The sequence below is a fragment of the Podarcis vaucheri genome (genome assembly GCF_965113315.1).
Source record: "Podarcis vaucheri genome assembly, chromosome: 2".
NCBI lineage: Eukaryota > Metazoa > Chordata > Lepidosauria > Squamata > Lacertidae > Podarcis > Podarcis vaucheri.
Window position 1 is genome coordinate 111,989,218 of NC_138760.1, and position 21,307 is coordinate 112,010,524.

The following is a 21,307-nucleotide window of genomic DNA, read 5'->3' on the forward strand; positions in this document are numbered from 1 at the left end:
CTCCTTGAGCCCAGCTGCTGCCTCCCTCTCTCTGCCACCTAGGCCAAGGCCGGGCAAGAGTTCCACATCACTTCTGCTCTGCGTTTGTGTAAATGTCACTCCTTCCTGCAGGGAGCTGGGAGAGTGTTTTCCAGGACACAGTGCTGGCTACAGCCAACCAGAGACCTCAGCGTTCTCTCTCCCTCTCTCCCAGCACATCTCTCTCAATTCTCCCCAGTGAGAAAACCAAGCTTGAGAAAGAAGTGGGGGTGGATGGAATATAGGGAACCGGAAAGGATGGATGCGGATGGGGAAACGAACCCCCGTGACGCTTGCACAACGCTCTGGATTCTAAATTGGCTGCTGCCGCTGAAGAGAGAGAGAAAGAGGAGGGGGAGATCTATTTAGTCATTTGCACGCAGCGGAATGTGCTGAATCATCAAGAAGTCGAGCCAAAGGTGTCGCTGCATCTCTCGCAACACCTCGCAGAGAGGAGGGCTGGTGGAAGGACACCTTTGACAGACGAACAGGCGCGTGCAGTATCTGCTCAGTTCCTTTCTCTTGAAGGGGAGGAGGAGGAGGAGGAGCCTTGCCCGTAAAAAGAACTCACATTTTTGTTTTGCTCAAATGTTCTCGGTTTGCCCGCTTCGCTTGAAGAGATGGCTGATCATATACGACAGGCACCCCTGGTAGCTGGAGAAGATCCCTGCTTGCAATATAGTCATTAACATCACCATAATTTTATTATTTATACGCCTCCCATCTGGCTGGGTTTCCCCAGCCACTCTGGGCGGCTTACAATATACAGTGGTACCTCGGGTTACATATGCTTCAGGTTACATACGCTTCAGGTTACAGACTCCGCTAACCCAGAAATAGTACCTCAGGTTAAGAACTTTGCTTCAGGATGAGAACAGAAATCGTGCTCCGGCAGCGCGGCAGCAGCAGGAGGCCCCATTAGCTAAAGTGGTGCTTCAGGTTAAGAACAGTTTCAGGTTAAGAACGGACCTCCAGAACGAATTAAGAACTTAACCCGAGGTACCACTGTATCTAAAAACATACCGGTAATAAAAACACCAATCCTTAAAAACTTCCCTGAACAGGGCTGCCTTCAGATGTCTTCCAAAAGTCAGATAGTTGTTTATTTCCTTGACATCTGAAGGGAAGGCGTTCCACAGGGAGGGCGCTTGGTTCCCTGTAACTTCACTTCTCACAGTGAGGGAACTGCCAGAAGGCCCTTGGAGTTGGACCTCAGTGTCCTGGCTGAACGATGGGGGTGGAGACACTCCTTCAGGTATACTGGGCCAAGGCCGTTTAGGGCTTTAAATGTCAGCACCAACACGTTGAATTGTGCTCGGAAACATACTGGGAGCCAGTAAAGATCCTTTGGGACCAGTGTTATATGGTCCCAGCGGCCACTCCTGGTCACCAGTGTAGCTGCCGCATTTTGGATTAATTATAGTTTCTGAGTCACCTTCAAAGGTAGCCCCACGTAGAGCAAATTGTAGTGGTCCAAGCGGGAGAATAACTAGAGCATGCACCACTCTGGCAAGACAGTGTGCAGGCAGGTAGGGTCTCAGCCGGTAAACAGCTGCCCTGGACACAGAATTGACCCGTGCCTCCATGGACAGCTGTGAGTCCAAAATGGCTCCCAGGGCTGTGCATCTGGTCTTTTAGGGGAACAGTTACCCCATTCAGGACCAGGAAGACCCCCACACCCACCTGCTGCCTGTTCCCCAAGAAGAGTAATTCAGCTGGTGAGCTTCTCCAATCACCACAGGTCACTGGCTGGGTTTCTACATTCCCCACCAATTTTAAAGGTGCAGGATGGGGTCCCGGAAAGGCGACGACAACCCTACACACATATAATGGCTGGTGATAAGCAGGTGGCTTGTTTTAGTTGTTTCCCTTTCTGTTGTTTGTTCCTTTTTATTTTCAGATCTTGAGCGTTCATAAATCTTGTTGATTTATAAGTCCTAGTGTCATCTCGAGGCCAGCATGTAACGTTCAGCTGTAGCAGCACAGGCCTGGAACATACCGTCAGGACGGACTAGGAGGACTCTAAGAGCCTCTCTCCGGATAAGCCCTGAGATTGATATTATGGCTCAGCTGAGCTGCACATAATACGATTAAGGAGATGAACTCGGGCGGTTGGTCCCAACAAGATCTCGGCACCTGCAGGGATGTGAGAAATGAGAAATGAAAGGGCAGAGGCTGGATTTTCGTAAGGGGGTGGGTGGGTGGGTTGGCGGTCTGGCTGTAGGTTGGGTCGGTTCGCTCTTAGCAGTTGGACTTAGGATAGGCATGTAGTTGCGGCTGGATTTCAGAGTCATCCGCATCTGTAAAATGTAGCAATCTGTCAGAGAACAGCTAAGTTAATAGAAGAGAAGGAAACAAGTTCTTCCCTTCTCCTAACCAAAATGTCCTTACAAAAATTTGAACGTGCTGTCTCCTGCTTTGAACATACACATTTATTTCACAACAGTGGATGCTGTACAAGAGTGGACTTGGATGAAATGGTATGGCTTCTAGTAGACAAACTGTTTGCTGAGCATTCATCCTAATGGGTTTGTGGAAAATTCAAACGATTCTAAGTCACGGTGAGTGCCTTTCCACGCTTTTTAGTGTGTTTTCCTCTCACTTCCCTTTTGCAAAACGTCCAACCTTTGAGAACGAGGTTTTCTTACACTAGACCTCCCAAGTCAGCTACCATTGCACAACCTGAATTTGCCAGGACGCAGTGGAATCACATCCCCAAATAGCAGCACTCTGGAAGTGCCCTAAAACAATCTAACATTCATATTGGTTTAAATAAAAAAAATTCCTTCCAGTAGCACCTTAAAGACCAACTAAGTTAGTTCTTGGTATGAGCTTTCGTGTGCATGCACACTTCTTCAGATACACACAGAAGTGTGCATGCACACGAAAGCTCATACCAAGAACTAACTTAGTTGGTCTTTAAGGTGCTACTGGAAGGAATTCATATTGGTTTGTTTGTTTAATTTATTACTATTATTATTATTATTATTATTATTATTATTATTATTATTACCGTATTTTTCGCCCTATAAGACGCACTTTTTCCCCTCCAAAAATGAAGGGGAAATGTGGGTGCGTCCTATGGGGCGAATGCAGGCTTTCGCTGAAGCCTGGAGAGCGAGAGCGGTAGGTGCGCACCGACTCCTCTCGCTCTCCAGGCTTCGCGGATCTCTCCTCAAGCAGCGGGAACACTCCCGCTGCTTGGGGAGAGTTGCCGGCATCCCGAAGCCTGCGTGCGCTGATCTCAGCACGTCCAGGCTTCGCGGATCTCTCCTCAAGCAGCGGGAACACTCCCGCTGCTTGGGGAGAGTTGCCGGCATCCCGAAGCCTGCGTGCGCTGATCTCAGCACGTCCAGGCTTCGCGGATCTCTCCTCAAGCAGCGGGAACACTCCCGCTGCTTGGGGAGAGTTGCTGGCATCCCGAAGCCTGCGTGCGCTGATCTCAGCGCGTCCAGGCTTCGCGGATCTCTCCTCAAGCAGCGAGAACGCTCCCGCTGCTTGGGGAGAGTTGCCGGCATCCCGAAGCCTGCGTGCGCTGATCTCAGCGCATCCAGGCTTCGCGGATCTCTCCTCAAGCACCGGGTGCGCGAGGCTTGGGGCGGCAGCCTGTCGCCCGAAGCACGGGGAGCCCTCCGGAGGGCTTCCCCTGCTTCGGGCAGGTGAGTGCAAGGCTTGGGGCGGCAGCCAGGGCTGGGGGGGGGGGAAATAATTTTTTTTTATTCATTTCCCCCCCAAAAAATGAGGTGCGTCTTATGGGCCGGTGCGCCTTATTGGACGAAAAATACGGTACTATTTTATTTGTTTCTATTTTTTGTTGGCTTGTTTGATGCCTAAAAGGATACAGTGGTACCTCAGGTTAAGTACTTGATTTGTTCCGAGGTCCGTTCTTAACCTGAAACTGTTCTTAACCTGAAGCACCACTTTAGCTAATGGGGCCTCCCGCTGCTGTCACGCTGCTATAGCACGATTTCTGTTCTTATCCTGAAGCAAAGTTCTTAACCCGAGGTACTTTTTCTGGGTTAGAGGAGTCTGTAACCTGAAGCATATGTAACCCAAGGTACCACTGTATTCTGTTTCTTAATGTCTGATGTTTTGTTGTGTTTTTATATTCTTCTTCTTTGGCAATCACTCGTAGCCGAGTAAGATTGTCTTCCATGAACATGGCCTTAACAGTGACTGTGGAGGCCAATTCTGGATCCACATGTCCTTCCACAGTGGGGACATAGGTTTCCGGGCGGAAGTTGATCATGGTGAGGGTTTGCCAAGTGTGCCTTTCTCTTATCACATTTCTCCCTTTTGTCCTGAGTTCGAGCGTCTTCAAAGCCCATGACACCTTTGGTAAAGGCTGTTCTCCAATTGGTACGTTCGCAGGCCATTGTTTCCCAGTTGTCGGTGTTTATAGTACATTTTTTTAAGATTTGCCTTGAGAGAGTCTTTGAACCTCTTTTGTTGACCACCAGCATAGAGTAGTTGTGTTTTTATATATGCTGTAAGCTGCCCAGAGTGGCTGGGGAAACCCAGCCAGGTGGCCAGGATAGAGCCATTTGGGTCGACTTAATTATTTTAAAAGGTGGAAAATACAGTGTCTTCTTTAGTTATAGGTTTTTAAACCTCTCCCATCCTCTCCTACCCCAGCCTCCGCCCGAACCTCCTTAGCCGAGATTTTAAAAGAATTCCCCTCCTCCCATTGTTCTGTGTTGTACCTGAGAGTGTGTGTGTGAGTGTGTATGTATATATAAGCATCTTGTCAAGGTAAGAATAGCTGGGATGATGACTCATATTCCTGTCTGGTTCTAGCTGATGAGCATCCTTCCGCACACCCAGTGCAGGTTTCATATGTCTCCATCCAGGCTTGTTCCTCCCTCCACATTCAGCCCAGGCAGAGGTCCCACAACTGAGGTTGTGCTGCAAAAGCAGAGGGTGGTCTACAGGGGAAGGTGTAAACACAACGCCCCACACTGTATCAGCAGCACACAATCTGGTGAACAAGGCCTGAGCCTCTGGCGGAGTGGGGTGGCGATAGGGAACCTGCAGCCTCCTCTCTTCTTCATCCTCAACCCCGTGACGCAGTCTGACCGACTGCTGAAAACGAGTTGGAGTCAATCAAGCACCTCGCTATGAATGAACAAAAAGGAACTCTTGGGCTGCTGTCATGCAGGGGAAAAAGCCTCTGGCTGTAGGATCCCACACAGTGGAAACAGGCAAAGCAGATTATACAGACAAAAGCGTGGTCCGGGAGACAGAATATTCTATACCTGCAGCATCTCTTGACGGATGCCTATGCAAATCACCCCACCTTTTCTCTTGCAATCCACCAAGATCGGGGCTGCTGGCAGCAATCTGTGGAAGTAATTAAAAACTAAGCGCCCCTAAGCACACAGAGAGCACATTTCCTTTGCAAATGAGTAACCGTGGTTCATCGCCATACAAGAGGGTTTCTATGGGGAAAGTGGGGTCTGCTTCGAGCATAGATTCAGCTCCAGCTCCTCGTTCTTCAGAAATGAAGCAGCAATCCAAGGGAGGAGAATCTATCTTGTCACCAGCCCCTTTCCCTTGGTGTTTAGTCTAAACATGCCTTCCTATATTTAAAAAGGATTTTATTCTTGGGCTGGTCTTGGTGGAAAAGGTCAAAGCCACATCTCATTTCCGGGACCCTTTAAAATATTAGGAGACTGTTGTCCTATCTCCTTTCAATATCTCCTGTTAAATAGCTCAACTCACCTAGAATCATAGAATCATAGAGTTGGAAGAGACCACAAGGGCCATCGAGTCCAACCCCCTGCCAAGCAGGAAACACTATCAGAGCACTCCTGACATATGGTTGTCAAGCCTCTGCTTAAAGACCTCCAAAGTAGGAGACTCCACCACACTCCTTGGCAGCAAATTCCACTGTCGAACAGCTCTTACTGTCAGGAAGTTCTTCCTAATGTTTAGGTGGAATCTTCTTTCTTGTACTTTGGATCCATTGCTCCGTGTCCGCTTCTCTGGAGCAGCAGAAAACAACCTTTCTCCCTCCTCCATATGACATCCTTTTATATATTTGAACATGGCTATCATATCACCCCTTAACCTCCTCTTCTCCAAGCTAAACATGCCCAGCTCCCTTAGCCATTCCTCATAAGGCATCGTTTCCAGATCTTTGACCATTTTGGTTGCCCTCCTCTGGACACGTTCCAGTTTGTCAGTGTCCCTCTTGAACTGTGGTGCCCAGAACTGGACACAGTACTCCAGGTGAGGTCTGACCAGAGCAGAATACAGTGGCACTATTACTTCCCTTGATCTAGATGCTATACTCCTATTGATGCAGCCCAGAATTGCATTGGCTTTTTTAGCTGCCGCGTCACACTGCTGGCTCATGTCAAGTTTGTGGTCAACCAAGACTCCTAGATCCTTTTCACATGTACTGCACTCAATCCAGGTGTCCCCCATCTTGTATTTGTGCCTCTCATTTTTTTTTTTTTTTTGCCCAAGTGCAATACTTTACATTTCTCCCTGTTAAAATTCATCTTGTTTGTTTTGGCCCAGTTCTCTAATCTGTCAAGGTCGTTTTGAAGTGTGATCCTGTCCTATTTTAGTCTTCCGTCATACATTTTTCCACCAACGCTAAGGCTTTTGTGTATATCCTACAGCACAACGACATTCTGAGAAGCTTAGCCTCTGTCTTTAAAAAAAGTTTCTAGACCTTATGGATGTAAGGATAGAACCTGAAAACATGTGAGCAATACCTGAGCCCTTGGTTAGCAGCTGAGTAAGGCTTTCAGTGGTCAGAGGGCAGGATGTGAATTCTTTGACAAGCTCCTGGTACTGCCCCCCCCAGCACTGGGCAGAATAGATGCATACATGCATGACAAACTTAAAAGTGCATAATATAGTAGTGCAAGTTGCAGATACAGTCTCTGTTTGGTGCAGAATTTGGGTTATGTAAGCGAGCTTGAGAATTTGCATAGAACTATGTATTGTTGTGAGAGTCGGAGGCTGAACGGCTGGACCAGAGCCTGTCTTCATAGTCCCTTGGCAAAGCTGCCAGGTGCCTCCTTCGTCGTGAAAACAACAGGTACTGTATTTTTTGCTCTATAAGATGCACCAGACCATAAGATGTGCCTACTTTTTGGAGGAGGAAAACAAGAAAAAAAATATTCTGAATCTCAGAAGCCAGAACAACAAGAGGGATTGCTGCGCAGCGAAAGCAGGGATCCCTCTTGCTGTTCTGGCTTCTAGGATAGCTGCGCAGCCTTCATTTGCTCCATAAGACGCACACACATTTCCCCTTACTTTTCAGGAGGGGAAAAGTGAGTCTTATAGAGCAAAAAATACGGTAAATGGTCCAAAAGGCCTCTATCTGTGCAACCCTCAGAACGGAGAAGGATGCCTTCCTTGCACCTACATAGGAAACCAAGGGCAAGGGATGATTTTGAGAAAGAGAGGAGCAGAGATCTGCCTCTGGGCTCTGTGAGTATCTTAGGACGCTATGTCGCCCAACTGCTAGAGATCCGGTGTGGAAGCTGTGAACTGCGCCTGCCTGTCGGGAGTGTTTCAGCTGCACCTCCACCTATGTGCAGCCTGTATATTTGCAAACAAACACAAATGTCGCAAAATGCTGAAAAAGCCTCTAGTGACCTCCTTGTATAAAGGGAACCAAACCTGGGTAAGAGCCAAACCCTTTGGCACTTGGTTTGTGGGGGAAGCCTACCAGTATATACCGTATTTTTTGCTCTATAAGACTCACTTTTTCCCTCCTAAAAAGTAAGGGGAAATGTGTGTGCATCTTATGGAATGAATGCAGGCTGCGCAGCTATCCCAGACGCCAGAACAGCAAGAGGGATTGCTGCTTTCACTGTGCAACGATCCCTCTTGCTGTTCTGGCTTCTGAGATTCAGAATATTTTTTTTCTTGTTTTCCTCCTCCAAAAACTAGGTGCGTCTTGTGGTCTGGTGCGTCTTATAGAGCGAAAAATACGGTGCTCGTTATACGTCTTGCAGAGGTCCCTACTCCTTTCCAGACTGCAAAGCAGAGCAATTGATTTCAGCCCTGTTGCGTTAACCACATGCCTCCCTCCCCCACCCCTGTTTATTTCTTTGTTCCATCCAGCTCTCTGCCTGGTGCTGGGCTGCATGATATTCCCAGATGGCTGGGATTCAGAGACCGTCAGGGACATGTGTGGGGAGAAGACGGGCAAGTACTCGCTGGGCGACTGCTCCGTGCGCTGGGCTTACATCCTAGCCATCATTGGCATCTTGAATGCCCTCATCCTCTCCTTCCTGGCCTTTGTCCTCGGCAACCGGCAGAACGACCTGCTTCACGAGGAACTCAAAACAGAGAACAAAGGTGAGTGTCGCTGCCCTCCCCGTGCCCCTCTGTGATGCAGCAGAGCTTCCTCAAGCCCTGAAGCAGATATTGGGAGTGCATAAGGTAGAGCTTTGGAAAGGAGGTGTGAGGGCTCTGACAAGGTCCCAGAGTCCTCCTGCCTCCTTCCCAAAGCATAGTTAGCGCTTCCCCGGCTTTTAGGAGGAGGTGGGAGGGTGACAAGCCAAAGTGCGGCCCACAAGTTGTGTGTAGAAGTACTCTTGCGGCCCACTTGCTATGAACATTTGGGCAGCCCTTAGATAGAGGGAGCCTACCTTTCCTGGCGCTGTGGGTTAAACCACAGAGCTTAGGACTTGCCGATCAGAAGGTTGGTGGTTCGAATCCCCGCAACGGGGTGAGCTCACGTTGCTTGGTCCCTGCTCCTGCCAACCCAGCAGTTCAAAAGCACGTCAAAGTGTAAGTAGATAAATAGGTACCGCTCCGGCTGCTCTGGTTCGCCAGAAGCGCCTTAGTCATGCTGGCCACATGACCTGGAAAAACTGCGGACAAATGCCAGCTTAGATAATTTTAAAGACAGCCAGGGGCAGTTTGCAGAATCTCAAAAGCCAGCGGGGTGTCTGAAGAGAAACCATCCAATACACACTAGCAAGGGGGTGGGCTTCAGGTGTTGCACCCCTCATTATTTGCCCCTCCCCATAAGCAGAAGGAGACCTGCATGGAGGAAACCAGAGGCGTGTTTGTTTAGTATGTGTGATCTGTTCAGATCAGAGAACTGTGTTGCAGGTTTTTATTGGGTGCAGCGTGCATGCATATAGCAGATTAAAGCTGTGCCTTCAATAAATGAAATACGTCTTATACAAAACAGAAGCAGTTCATTATATATAGCAAATTTAGGAAACCTTTGGCCCTCCAAATATTGCTGAGCCGCAGCAAATATGGCCAGTGTTCGGGGATGGTGGGAGCTGTAGTTCAGTGACATGTGGAGTATCAAAGGCTCCCCACACCTGATTATATACACCAGGGATAGGCAAACTCGGGCCTCCAGATGTTTTGGGACTACAACTCCCATCACGCGTGACCACTGGTCCTGTTAGCTAGGGATGATGGGAGTTGTAGTCCCAAAACATCTGGAGGGCCAAGTTTGCCTATGCCATACACACACACACACACACACACACACACTCCTTCATGATGAAGGCCAGACTAACTTTCATTTTCATCCAATACTGTTCCCACCCCAGGAAGTAGTTGCTGCAAGGGCTGGAAAGGCAAGAGAAGGTGCCCCATTACGTTTACAAAAATGTGAAGCATGCATAAAATGCACACATTCCTGAAAATAACCTTTTAGAAATGCATTACGAGGCGAAAGCACTTTTAAAAAATGTGTTCACGGTTGTAAAATGGTGTACAAATGTCTGTATTAGGAGAAACCCCTGCTAAAACGCTTTTGAGTTTTCATTGCAGTTGTACCTCGGTTGCCAAATGGGATCCGTTCCGGAAGTCCGTTCAACTTCCGGAAACGGTTCGACAACCAAGGAGTGCGGCTTCCGATCGGCTGCAGGAGCTTCTTGCACTCAATCGGAAGCAGCATCGGACGTTCGGCTTCAAAGAACGTTTGCAAACCGGAACACTCACTTCCAGGTTTGCAGCGTTCAGGAGCCAAAACGTTCGAGTCGCAAGGCGTTCGGGATCCAAGGTATGACTGTATTTGTATCAGTGCCGGATTGACATATATGCTAAACAAGCTACAGCCTAGGGGCCCACTCTCTTGGAGGCCCCCAAAAATTTAAAGGGGAAAAAACTGGATGTACATTTCCAAAATATAAGATAAAAAGCAAATTAAATAAAACCTACATACAGTGGTACCTCTGGATGCAAACGGGATCCATTCCGGAGCCCCGTTCGCATCCTGAAGCGAATGTAACACTCAGCTGCATGTGCGCAGGTCACATTTTGCCGTTTCCGCGCATGCGCGTGATGTCACTTTGAGCGTCTGTGCATGCGCGAGCAGCAAAACCCGGAAGTAACACGTTCCGTTACTTCCGGGTTGCTGCGGAGCGCAACCCGAAAATGCTCAACCTGAAGTGTATTCATCCCGAGGTATGACTGTACAGCCACAGTGGCAAATGCCTTTAGATACCTATTAGGTCCATAAATTACCATATAGCATATATTCAACTAAAAAAAAAACAGTGACAATTTGTTGTTGACAAAGGACCGCTGGACATATAAAGGGCCCCATTACCTTCAGTAGCTTGGGGCCTCATCAAACCTAAATCTGGCTCTGATTTATATATATAACAAACTGATGTGGAAATGTGAGATCTGAATTAAGACTAGAGAAAATTGAGAAACTGAGAGAAACTGAAATCGACGGACTTTCCCATCCCTATATACAGACTTAGGATCTCTCTCACACACAGAGACCATTTGTGCTCTTTAAATCGGCCTCCCAGCCCTCCACTTTTGGACCAAGGTGCATTCAAACTCCAGGCTTCTGCTGCTGCCACTCTGAGTCCTTTAGGCCATGGAGGGAAAACAGCGGCCACCTTCTGTTTCTGCTTCTGCTTCCCCTGGCCTTGCCGAGGCTTGGGTGGGAGCCAGGGAAACCGAAGGTGCCTAATTGGAAATGTAATTAATCATAATAAATCTCCTGGCCTCCGGGCTTGGTCCATCTGTTCGAATCAAGACAAGGCAGTCTCGCCAGCCGGAACCCAAGTGCTTGAGCAGCAGTCACTGCTGCTGGGAGGGAACCGCGAGCCAAGCAAATCCCTGCTTTTTGTCGATGCACAGAGAGAAAAACAAAATATTCCTTGTGCACACTTGTCCTGAGGTCAGTAGATCCTGCAGCAACCCACTCGTCTGCGGACCCTACAGTGACTGCCTCCGAAAACAATTACCGTATTTTTCGCTCTATAACACGCACCAGACCATAACACGCACGTAGTTTTTAGAGGAGAAAAACAAGAATACAAATATTCTAAACAAAATAGTGGATATGATTTTTGTGGTTCATGCTGTGGCCACAGACATGTGATCTGACAGTGAGTTTGGAGTAGCCCAATGCAAAAATCCATGTGGATCCATGCTTTGTAACCACGGAGGAGGGAAGGAAGGGGAACCATGGATCCTCTGCTCACGACTGCAGCAGATCCCCCCCGCCACCCGCAGGCATTCGCTCCATAACACGCACAGACATTTCCCCTTCCTTTCCAGGAGGAAAAAAGTGAGTGTTATGGTGCAAAAAATACGGTACCTTCCCCAGGTCTTTTTCAAACAAGGGATGAATAAGTCACATTAACCCTTTCCCAACCCAAATTAAGCAGCCTTGTATCCTTTCCTTTGTTTGCTAGCTTTGCAGCAATTCCTTATTCCCGAGCATTTATCAGCAATAAGTCGGCAATAATTTGCAGAGCTGCTTCTCCTGCAGATCAAGTGGATTTTAAAGGCAGAGCTTGCAAGGGCTGGTTGGAAGAGTTGGCAGACTTTGTCCAACCTCCCATGCCATGGGGCAAGGGAGAAAAGAAAAATAAATATTGCTGCTGCAGCAGCAACAGTGGCAGCAGCAGGAAGACAGGTGGTGTCCTTTCTGCTGTCCCTCTGCTTTTTGTGGGTTTTTTTTAAGGAATAGCTGCACGCTTCCGTGCTGGAGTTGTAGAGCAAAATAAAGTCTCCACCGGAAAGTATTCCCCAATGAAAAATGAAATTAATCTTAAGTAATAAAACAAAAACAGAAAGCCGCAACACTGAAACACAAACTGCAGAATTGTTTAAAATAGAGTGGTAGTAGCAGTAGTAATAATAATAAACTGAAAATCCCATTGAACTTAATGGTGCCCGTTTCTGAACATTTATAGCCCATGATTAGGCTAAAAGTCGCAGAGCGGACAAGGGGTGCTTCTTGTGACATTTGCACCACCACACCCCACAAGGCAATGAGAGCAGCCAAGGAAGCTTTTGAGTGAGGAAATAAGTCTGTTAGGGAACCCCTAGGAGCCAGAACTCAACCCTAACCTTCTCTTTTTATATTTTCAACAGATTTTGTTGGCACTGCGGTAAGTTCTTTGTGTCGGTGTGGCCTCGCGGCCTGGTCTGTGCTACACCTGTTAGTGGAGGCCTAGCCTAGTTCTGTCATGTCCCTGTCCACATATCTGTACTGTGTTAGGAGGAGACTACCCCACTTTTTGTCTTAAGAGAGTGAGAGTGAGAGTGCGAGAGTTGAGTGTACGGGCGCACATTTATGTTCCATGCTGTCTCACCTGTCTACCCCTCTCCTCTTTGTCTGGGGAAATGGGAGCTACAAGTAGGCAGATTTGCGGGCTCTTTGTTTTGTTTTGTTTTAAAGATATTTATTAAAGTTTCACAAATTATATAATCAAACACAACAATACAAAAAACACAAACAAGAAAAAAACAAGTATAATTTCAAATCTTTATTTTCTTAAAACTTACTTCACCGACCTCCTCATACCTCCCCTTTCTGCATTCCAATTTCAAATATTTAGTTCAGCAAATCCTCACCCTTAATTTTATCTAATTGTTAACCTTTCTTTTCTTTTAACTTAATATTTACAGCTGTAATCCACTTACTTTCTAAAGCCATATCATTTTAACACTCATTAATTTTACAATGTTTCTTAAGATAGTTCTTAAATTTCTTCCAATCTTCTTCCGCCATCTCTTTCCCCTGGTCTCAGATTCTGCCAGTCATTTCTGCCAGATTTGCGGGCTCTTTGTGTTACTGCAAGCCCATGTTCCCCTGACTATCTGTGCACATACAGTGCTCAGGATGTGGACCAGCCCAGGGGGGTCATGGCGCTGCATCGCTGCAGTGTATAGCCACCAACACTTCAAACTCAGACATCTCCAGTCATTGCAGCACCAACATCTGGTCTCACTATATACAGCTGTGAGATTAGGATCTAGGCACACCCCACATGGGCAGGCGGAAGATCGTGATGCCACTTCAACAACCCTCCCTGCCGTCTCTCACTCAGGGGAAACACCACCAAACCAAACTTCCCTTCTTCCAGGCTATCACCCTGGTCACAGGCCTGTCGCCTACAGTGCTGGGCCGACAATTCTGTATCCTGACTTGGCGGGGTGCCCCATATCTCCCTGAAGGAACAACCTAAAGGGAAACCGAACACCCTTTGTTGTCAATCCTGCCTCACGGAGCAGAGCCCGTCCTTTAACTATGGCAGGTTCTGAAGCACAGACCTGCCAGGCATATCTGCTACTAATATATAAGGAAGTTGGTGCCATTTTTTAAAAAATTGGTCATCGGGTCATTTGCCCAGTCTCATACGCGGACAGAAATTAGATTCGGATGCAGATTGAGTGTACACATGCAGTCTTGCACACAGGCAAATGCTTCTTGTTCCTTCAACTGCATCACTTTGTTAGAGAATAGTTCAGAGTGACTTTAATTGAGGAAGTGGGGCTAAATTGACACCTTGATTATCAGGGCCTGGAATGGTCCATCAGCCTGGTGTTAAGACGAAGCATAGCAACTTGAGCTGAGGGCTTGGTGGGGATAAACATAACTCCTTTGTTAGCATTTGTGTACATCACAATTCTGTATAACAATTGAACTGAGTATTGGGGCACAGAACTAAACATTCTCAATTTCATTAAAAAAAAAAAGATCACCACTAAGATTCTAGCCCAGGCTTCCTCAACCTCGGCCCTCCAGATGTTTTTGGCCTACGACTCCCATGATCCCTAGCTAGCAGGATCAGTGGTTAAGGATAATGGAAATTGTAGTCTCAAAACATCTGGAGGGCTGAGTTTGAGGAAGCCTGCTCTAGCCACTATGGCTGTGAAGATAAGCTTGAAAGTGCCTAGTGAAACTGACATCTCAGAAGCTTTTGGAGTCCAGGGACAACAGCCAGGGTCACACATACCTCCTAACCCCTCCATGCAAATGGCAGGAAATCTAGCAGTTGCCAATTCGCATAAGGTACTATCCACAGAATTCAGCATTCCTCGATGCAGGATTTGGGCTTATGTTGAATGCATAATTTTAGCTGTTCTCTCCACCGCTGCCACCGCTGCCCACCCCAAGCAAGAGTACATATAGCACTCCTATTGCCAGCTTTTGTGCAGTCTTGTTTATATTGGTGATGCTCTTGTGTTTTCTCCTCCGCAGAGGATATAATGTAGAAGAGGCAGGAGGGCCCTTCTCTCCTTGGTATCTGGATTGAACTCTCTCATCCTTCCTCCTCCCTCCCCACCTCCCTCACTGCCTTTCCTTCGCTGCTGCCAATGGGGGGGAAACGTCCAACTCGAAGCCTCAGAATCTGCAGACCTCACCTGCGTGCCACTTCCGGAGACACGTCCATCTCTCATGATTTGCCAGCTTTGACCTCTGGCCCCTCTGCTGATTGGCTGCTGATGGAGGAGAGTGTGACGCCGGTACCCCTACCCTTACCCCAAACCTACTACATTGGAGGACGAGGCGATGCGCACACTCCAACTTGGTGTTTCAAGGAAGTGACGCCCCTGGGACCTTTTTTTCAAAGGGATCCCAGCCTTTCCGGGAAAAGCTTCCAGGGCGTTTCCCAGTACCCTCCTTCCCAAGAACCAACCAAGAACTGGTGCCAAGACGCTACCGCTGCAACAGACTCTGCCAGGGCCACCTCCTTGCCAAGTCTTTCTCCATTTTTAACCTTTCAGCAACTTTGCCCGCCCTCCGGCCCACGGGGGGCCGCCCGGCGCCTGAGACTGGCCCATTTGATACTTTTACATGTAAATTTAAATTGTCTCTGAACAGGGTAAGGTGAGCCCGAATCCCCACCCAGTTCCCTTTGGGGATTTCAGCCACCAGAAAACTTTTGCATTCTCCACTCATCCTGCCCAGGTAATGCAGCTGTAACACGAGGGGGGGACCGGGGTGGGGTGGGAGGATCGGGATAGGCTAGCTGGCTTCTCTCTCCAGCCTTCGCCGTGGGGTGCGACAACATCTCCGCCTGTAGGGTGACTCCTCTAAACACTGAATGTAACCCTTGGGCCTGGACAGCGAGCAGCAGAAGGGGGTCGCAGGAAAGGTGGGAAGCAAAACTTCCCTCTTGCTTGCCAGCAGGGTCGGCACCTTGCCAGTTGAGTTCCGGGGTTTGTGCCAAATAGCATTTTCCTCGAACCTGGTGTCTGCTTGGGGTGGGGTCCACGCTTTACTTCCCTGGCTGGAACCAATATTACAACTCGGGAGGAGGGCGAGGCAAAGAAGGATGTGGGTCAGAGCAGCTCCCCTAACTCGGGATATAATCCCATAGGCAGGAGGAATTTCTGGCTGCAGGAATTAGTGCCCAAACACCCCACCCACCCCGCTCTGGGATGGTATTCTGCGTTGTAATTGCGAGAGAGCAAACAACCTCACGACGCCCTCCCCACCAGAATTGTGATCCTCCATTCACGATCTCCCCTGCTCTTGGTGGCAGCTGAAGACTAGGACAGAAATGGGTCTTCTTAGACGTTCGGACAACTGTGCCCCCACCATCCCGACAGCAGTGTAGCAGCTAACCCAGTCCCCACGGTTTGAGCTGAATAGAGAGGTAGTTCCACCGGTGCAGCTATTTTTGCCCTGTCCAGCGTAGCCGTTGAAGAACTATAAAACACACGTCCATGCCTCTCGCTAGCTGAAGCGGAAGCAGACTTCAGGGCAGAGCTAGGCCTCAAATCTACCAGGAAGAGGGACCTGCAGAGAGCAGGGCGAAGCGAAACCTGGCCTCGCGCCAAAGAGGGGTCCCCGGGTGGCAACACGGACGGACGTACCATTTCAGCCTGTGCAAAAGCCCCCCCTTCCTTTCACACAGCCCACCAGCAGCAGCTATTGACATTATAAGGAGCCTGTAGGACCGTGAAGCGATCTTAGAGCAGCTTCACAAAGAACCAAGGGCCCGAAGAAGCAGAAAGAACCTGTTCTGGCCAGAGCCAGAGGAAGGCGAGAAGAAAAGGAGGCTGGGTTTTTTAAAAAAAAATCAAAGAAAAAACCTAGAGGGAGGGCCTAAGAAAATCCAAATGGCATCCTGCATAGTAGTAAAAAAGATAAAACAATTGACTATTTGCCCGCCCTGTAACGGTGCTCCCAAGATCTGTTGCTTGGGGAAGGCTGCATCACCTTGCCTAATGGCAGGGCCGGGCCTGAATTAGTGGCATGAAGGACCCGGTTGGAAACAAGCGAAAAGAGCATGTGGGAAAGCAGTGCATGGGCTCAAAAAGCTGGTGGGCCATGAAGGGCCAAGGATTGGGGGTGAGGGTGAGGAAAGGACAGCAGGAGGCCTGTGAATGGATCTCCAGCTATTTAATAGCACCCAGGATCGAAAGCAGTTGGGACTGTGGCTCTAGTGGGCGGCTAACTCTTTTCCCAATACTATTTTCCTGGTGACAATTCCTCCCTCCAAAGGTGTTTTTTGTCCCGCTGAGGGAAATTTACCTTTCCTATAGGTAAATTGCAGCTTTTGGGGGGGGGTGTTGATATTCATCAGAAAAATGTCACCGGAGGAAAGGGTTAATCACCCCAGCACCCATGAGCCCAACTGGATGCGCCCCACCCAGCCGCTAAAAATTAAAATTTAAACAAAGAGTTTTAAACAAATCACTGTGGGAAACATGGTAAGAAACCGAGGGAAGATTCAGCAGTGTGGGAGACGTAGCGCACGACGTAGCATGGCCATGTCACTATGTTTGCCAAATTAACACTTAAGAGGCCACTCAAACATTGCCAACACGGGAACCAAAAGGGTTGTGCGGTTACATCCTGTTATGCTCAAATGCAACGATAACCAGCCATCAAGTATCGCGGTTTATGCAGAAGTGCCAAAGGACATTTGACAAGCCTCTGTGGAGAGCAAACCTCCCTTCCATGACCTCAAAAAAGCCGCAGCCAAATTATGAGGGGAGGAATGACATAAATATATATGTGTGAGTTTAGCCCTTCAGAAGCCACTCTTTAAAGCAACAGGCCTCAATGTATTGGGGAGTAAACTTCACCAAACTCTGTGGAACTAACTTCTGAGTATACACTGACACGATCGGCCTTTAAATCTCAGCTCTCTGCAACATTAGGGAATCTCAGCGAGAGAGAGGGACAGAGCTAAACTAGATTAAAAGCTTGCCCAGCCATGTAGTCCCAGGCACATACACCCTTAATATTCTCAGCCCAACTTTCCCATTGGTCGTTCTAGGAAAGTCCAAAATATAATCGGTAAAGGTTATCTGGTAGCTTGGACCGAAGGAGCGGCGTTAGCCTGCAACTCCCCAAGCCACTAGGGTTCGTGAACATATTGTCAGCCACCAGAGGACGTTTACCCTACGTTGGGGGGCGGCAGGGAGGGCGAGATGTGCCCTTGCGCCCATTACGTGACATGCGCGGGAGGAATGGGATCGACGGAAATGGCAAGATTGGTGGAGAAGGGAATACAGTAGCTGTAATATATATCTGTATTTTAGTACAAAAAAAAGTTTGATACAGTGTTTCACAAAACCTTAACCGGAAAACATAAAAATTCAAGATGGATTGGATCGGATCAGAACCCTGTCACGTCACTGGGGAGCAACAGATTTATTCTTTTTTTTGCCTTGGGATTTGGAGGTGGGGAAGAGGGGGATCTGACCACCCCCTGGCCTTTGCCAGTTGCAGACTACGGATTTGCAAGGAAACACTTAGGAATGTGTAAGAATGGGTGATCAAAGCCAGTCTTGTAATGTCTTTGAAAGAAGCTAGCTGAGAAAAGCTCACCATCACCACTCGGGCATTATACAAGGTGAAACAATTGGTACATGGGCAGGTTATGTGAGCGTGTATAGCTCCCAGTTCACCATTTTTTATTTACATTTACCAGCTGTCGCCACTCAGCCAGATTTCAGCAGCAACACACTCAATGGGAATCAATTAGCCACTTAATGAACTGGCTTCTTCACCATGCACAGAATTCTGCATGGATCCACTCAGCCTTTCTTGTCATGGCAGTTAGATTGTATGAATTGGCACTGAGGCGGGGACTGCAAGAAAAAGTATACATACATAAGGGTTTTCTTTGTATCTGTAGGTGTTAAGATCCTAACAAAATCATGATGAGTGAATAAGGGAAGGCTGTACATTGAAGGGAATCCTGGAGGTGCAGTACATCTGCCCACATGCTACACACAGTAGCTTTTAAAGATAAAATGATCAAGGATATTATGGAAGAATAAGCGTTGCTTACGAAGAATAGGCATGGCTTCTGCAGAGGGAAGTTTCTGCATCATCAACCTATTAGAATTATTTGAGATTGTCTATTGTTATATTGATTATAATAATAATTTGATTTATTTATTGCTAATACAGAACATCTCTAGGCTGCTTCCACATACAACTAAAAACAGCCATCAAGTTTCACAGTAAAATACGACACACATACATCTGACACAGCAATAAGCATGGTGATCACATTCCCTCAAATGCCCTAGGAGAAAAGGTATGTTTAATCTGGCACTAAAAGAGTGTTAATGTGTCCAAACATCTGGCTCGAAGTTAACATTGTATATTTGGACTCCCAACATGTTTTTGACAAAGGCCCTCAGCGAAGGTTCCTGGAGCACAATTTGTCATTGTAGAATAAGAGGCCAGGCCCTCTTACGGATCAGTAACTTTAAAACACATCCATGATGGCTTAGTCATGATGGCTGTGTACAGTGGTGCCCCGCAAGACGAATGCCTCGCAAGACGGAAAACTCGCTAGACGAAAGAGTTTTCCGTTTTGGAGGTGCTTCGCAAAACGAATCTCCTATGGGCTTGCTTCGCAAGACGAAAATGTCTTGCGAGTTCCTGCGGGTTTTTTCCCTCCCCCCCTTTTTCTAAGCCGCTAAGCCGCTTATCAACTGATCCGATAAGCCACTAAAAGCCGCTAATAGCGCTAATCCGCTAATCCGTCAATGGGCTTGCTTCGCAAGATGAAAAAACCGCTAGACGAAGAGAATCACAGAACGGATTCTTTTCGTCTTGCAAGGCACCACTGTACTACCTCCCGTATCAGAGGTAGTGTATCTCTGAATACCACTTACAGGAACCATGAGCACGTTATTGTACTTCTGCCCTGCTTATGGGCTTCCCATAGGCATCTGGTTGCTCCCTGTGACAACAGGAAGTTGGACTAGATGGGCCTTTGGTCATTTCAAGTAGGGCTTTCTTTATATTCTTGCCAGTAATGTTTGAGGGGTGGGTGGGGAAATACCACATCTCCTGTCAGCCTGTCAATCAAAACCTCTGTCCATACTTTGTACATACTCCCACTGTCAGCAGTAGCCCTGTTGATTTATAAGCAGTGATGAAGTCTCCTTTTCCAGTGCAGGCGTAGGCTCCAGCAGCCAGTCTGTAGTAAAAGAGTTGGGCTTAGCTCAGCTTCTGCTGGGAACTCCTCACCCAGCCCAGGTGAGTCAGACCTGGGCCTCCAATGTGTATTGGGGCTTTATTTACATTGTTCATAAGTCATCTGAACAGGTGAACAGAGAGGCAGTCAAGTTTGCAGGTACTGACAAATTATTCAGGATGGTGAAGGCAACTTGCTAAGAACTCCCAGAAGATCTGGGTGGACGGGTGATAAAACGGCGCAACACGAATCAATATAAAGCTCACCCAGAAATTATAGAAACTCTTTTTGGGTTTAATTCATGGGTTTTTGAATTTATCTGAATTAGTTTGTCCCAAGTGCTGAGTATAAGCCACACAGGGCTAGGCAAGGAGATAGGATATGCATGCCACCGATTTGGGAAGGATGATGGTCTGGATGGGTAGACTTGCTTATAGATTTTTATTTTCCTGAAGGAAGGTAGTAGGTAGGTGCACGTGAGAGAGAAATGGCATGGGGAACACAGATCAGCATTGTAGAAGTGGCACTTCAGATATCACAATTCAGTGTATTTTGTCTCTTACCTTGCCTTGCCCCTTAACAACAACAGCAACAAAAGTTTCAGCTGCAGTTTGGATAATTCTTGCCCTCACCCAAGTGTCACTGAGATTAGTCCTTGCTCAAGGGAGACATTACTTACGAGGTACTTTGCACCTCTCCTCTCTCACTTGCTAGACCTTCTTCTCCTTTGGTTGAAAATACAGTGGTGCCTCGCAAGACGAAAATAATCCGTTCTGTGATTCTCTTCGTCTCGCAGTTTTTTTGTCTTGCGAAGCAAGCCCATTGATGGATTAGCGGATTAGCGCTATTAGCGGCTTTTAGCGGCTTAGCAGATCAGCTGATAAGCGGCTTAGCGGCTTAGAAAAGGGGGGAAAGGAAAAAAAACCGCAGGAACTCGCAAGACATTTTCGTCTTGTGAAGCAAGCCCATAGGAGATTCGTTTTGTGAAGCACCTCCAAAACGGAAAACTCTTTCGTCTAGCGAGTTTTCCGTCTTGTGAGGCATTCGTCTTGCGGGGCACCACTGTAGCTGTTCAAAACCTGAAGCAGAGATTTGTGCCCTGAAAATCATACTAAATGTCATTCCTATATCTCAGGCTTTAAGGGAGGCGTCACGATGTGACAAAGAACGCCAAACAGGCATGTTAAACCAAAGGGCTTTCATTGCACTAAGCCTTTGACAGAAACTTCAGACTGAAAAATCAGATGAAGCCATCAATGTTTGCTTCACTTGGCTTGGAGCAGAATTGGAGCTACACCTTCCACACCCAGGTAGGTTCTTGGTGAATGCCAGCAAATGGCCAGTTATCTGCTGTCTTGGGAAGAAATCTGGAGAGCTCACCACTGTGCAGTTGTAATCCCTCAGGGATTTTTATTTCACATTTATCAATCTGCCATTAAATTCACACAATTGCCATAATGGCATTCCAGTTCTGCTCTTGCGGTTCCATGCAGAAAAGCTAGCTGAGTCTTTGGTTCAAATTGTTCCATCAGCTGTGAAGAAACCAGTTGGACTCAGGCAGACCTCAGCTCCTAACTGTAAAATGGGTATATTACATACTTTATGGAGTTGTCGCAAGAGTGACTGAGAAGGCATTG

General features: G+C 47.6%; 1 protein-coding gene across 2 annotated transcripts in view; it reads left to right on the forward strand.

The window, feature by feature from the left end:
• The window catches only part of LHFPL4 (LHFPL tetraspan subfamily member 4), a 55,005-nt gene extending 37,161 nt beyond the window's left edge, over window positions 1–17,844 (forward strand). Inside the window, exons 2-4 of one of the 2 annotated variants that reach the window (XM_082210758.1) lie at window positions 8,107–8,343; window positions 12,361–12,377; window positions 14,474–17,844. In XM_082210758.1, coding sequence (XP_082066884.1) covers window positions 8,107–8,343; window positions 12,361–12,377; window positions 14,474–14,482 — 263 coding nt within the window. In that variant the 3' untranslated portion in view covers window positions 14,483–17,844. The remainder of the gene's footprint in view (window positions 1–8,106; window positions 8,344–12,360; window positions 12,378–14,473) is intronic. The other variant, XM_082210759.1, reaches the window with a different exon arrangement.
• The last annotated feature ends 3,463 nt before the right edge of the window (window positions 17,845–21,307 follow it).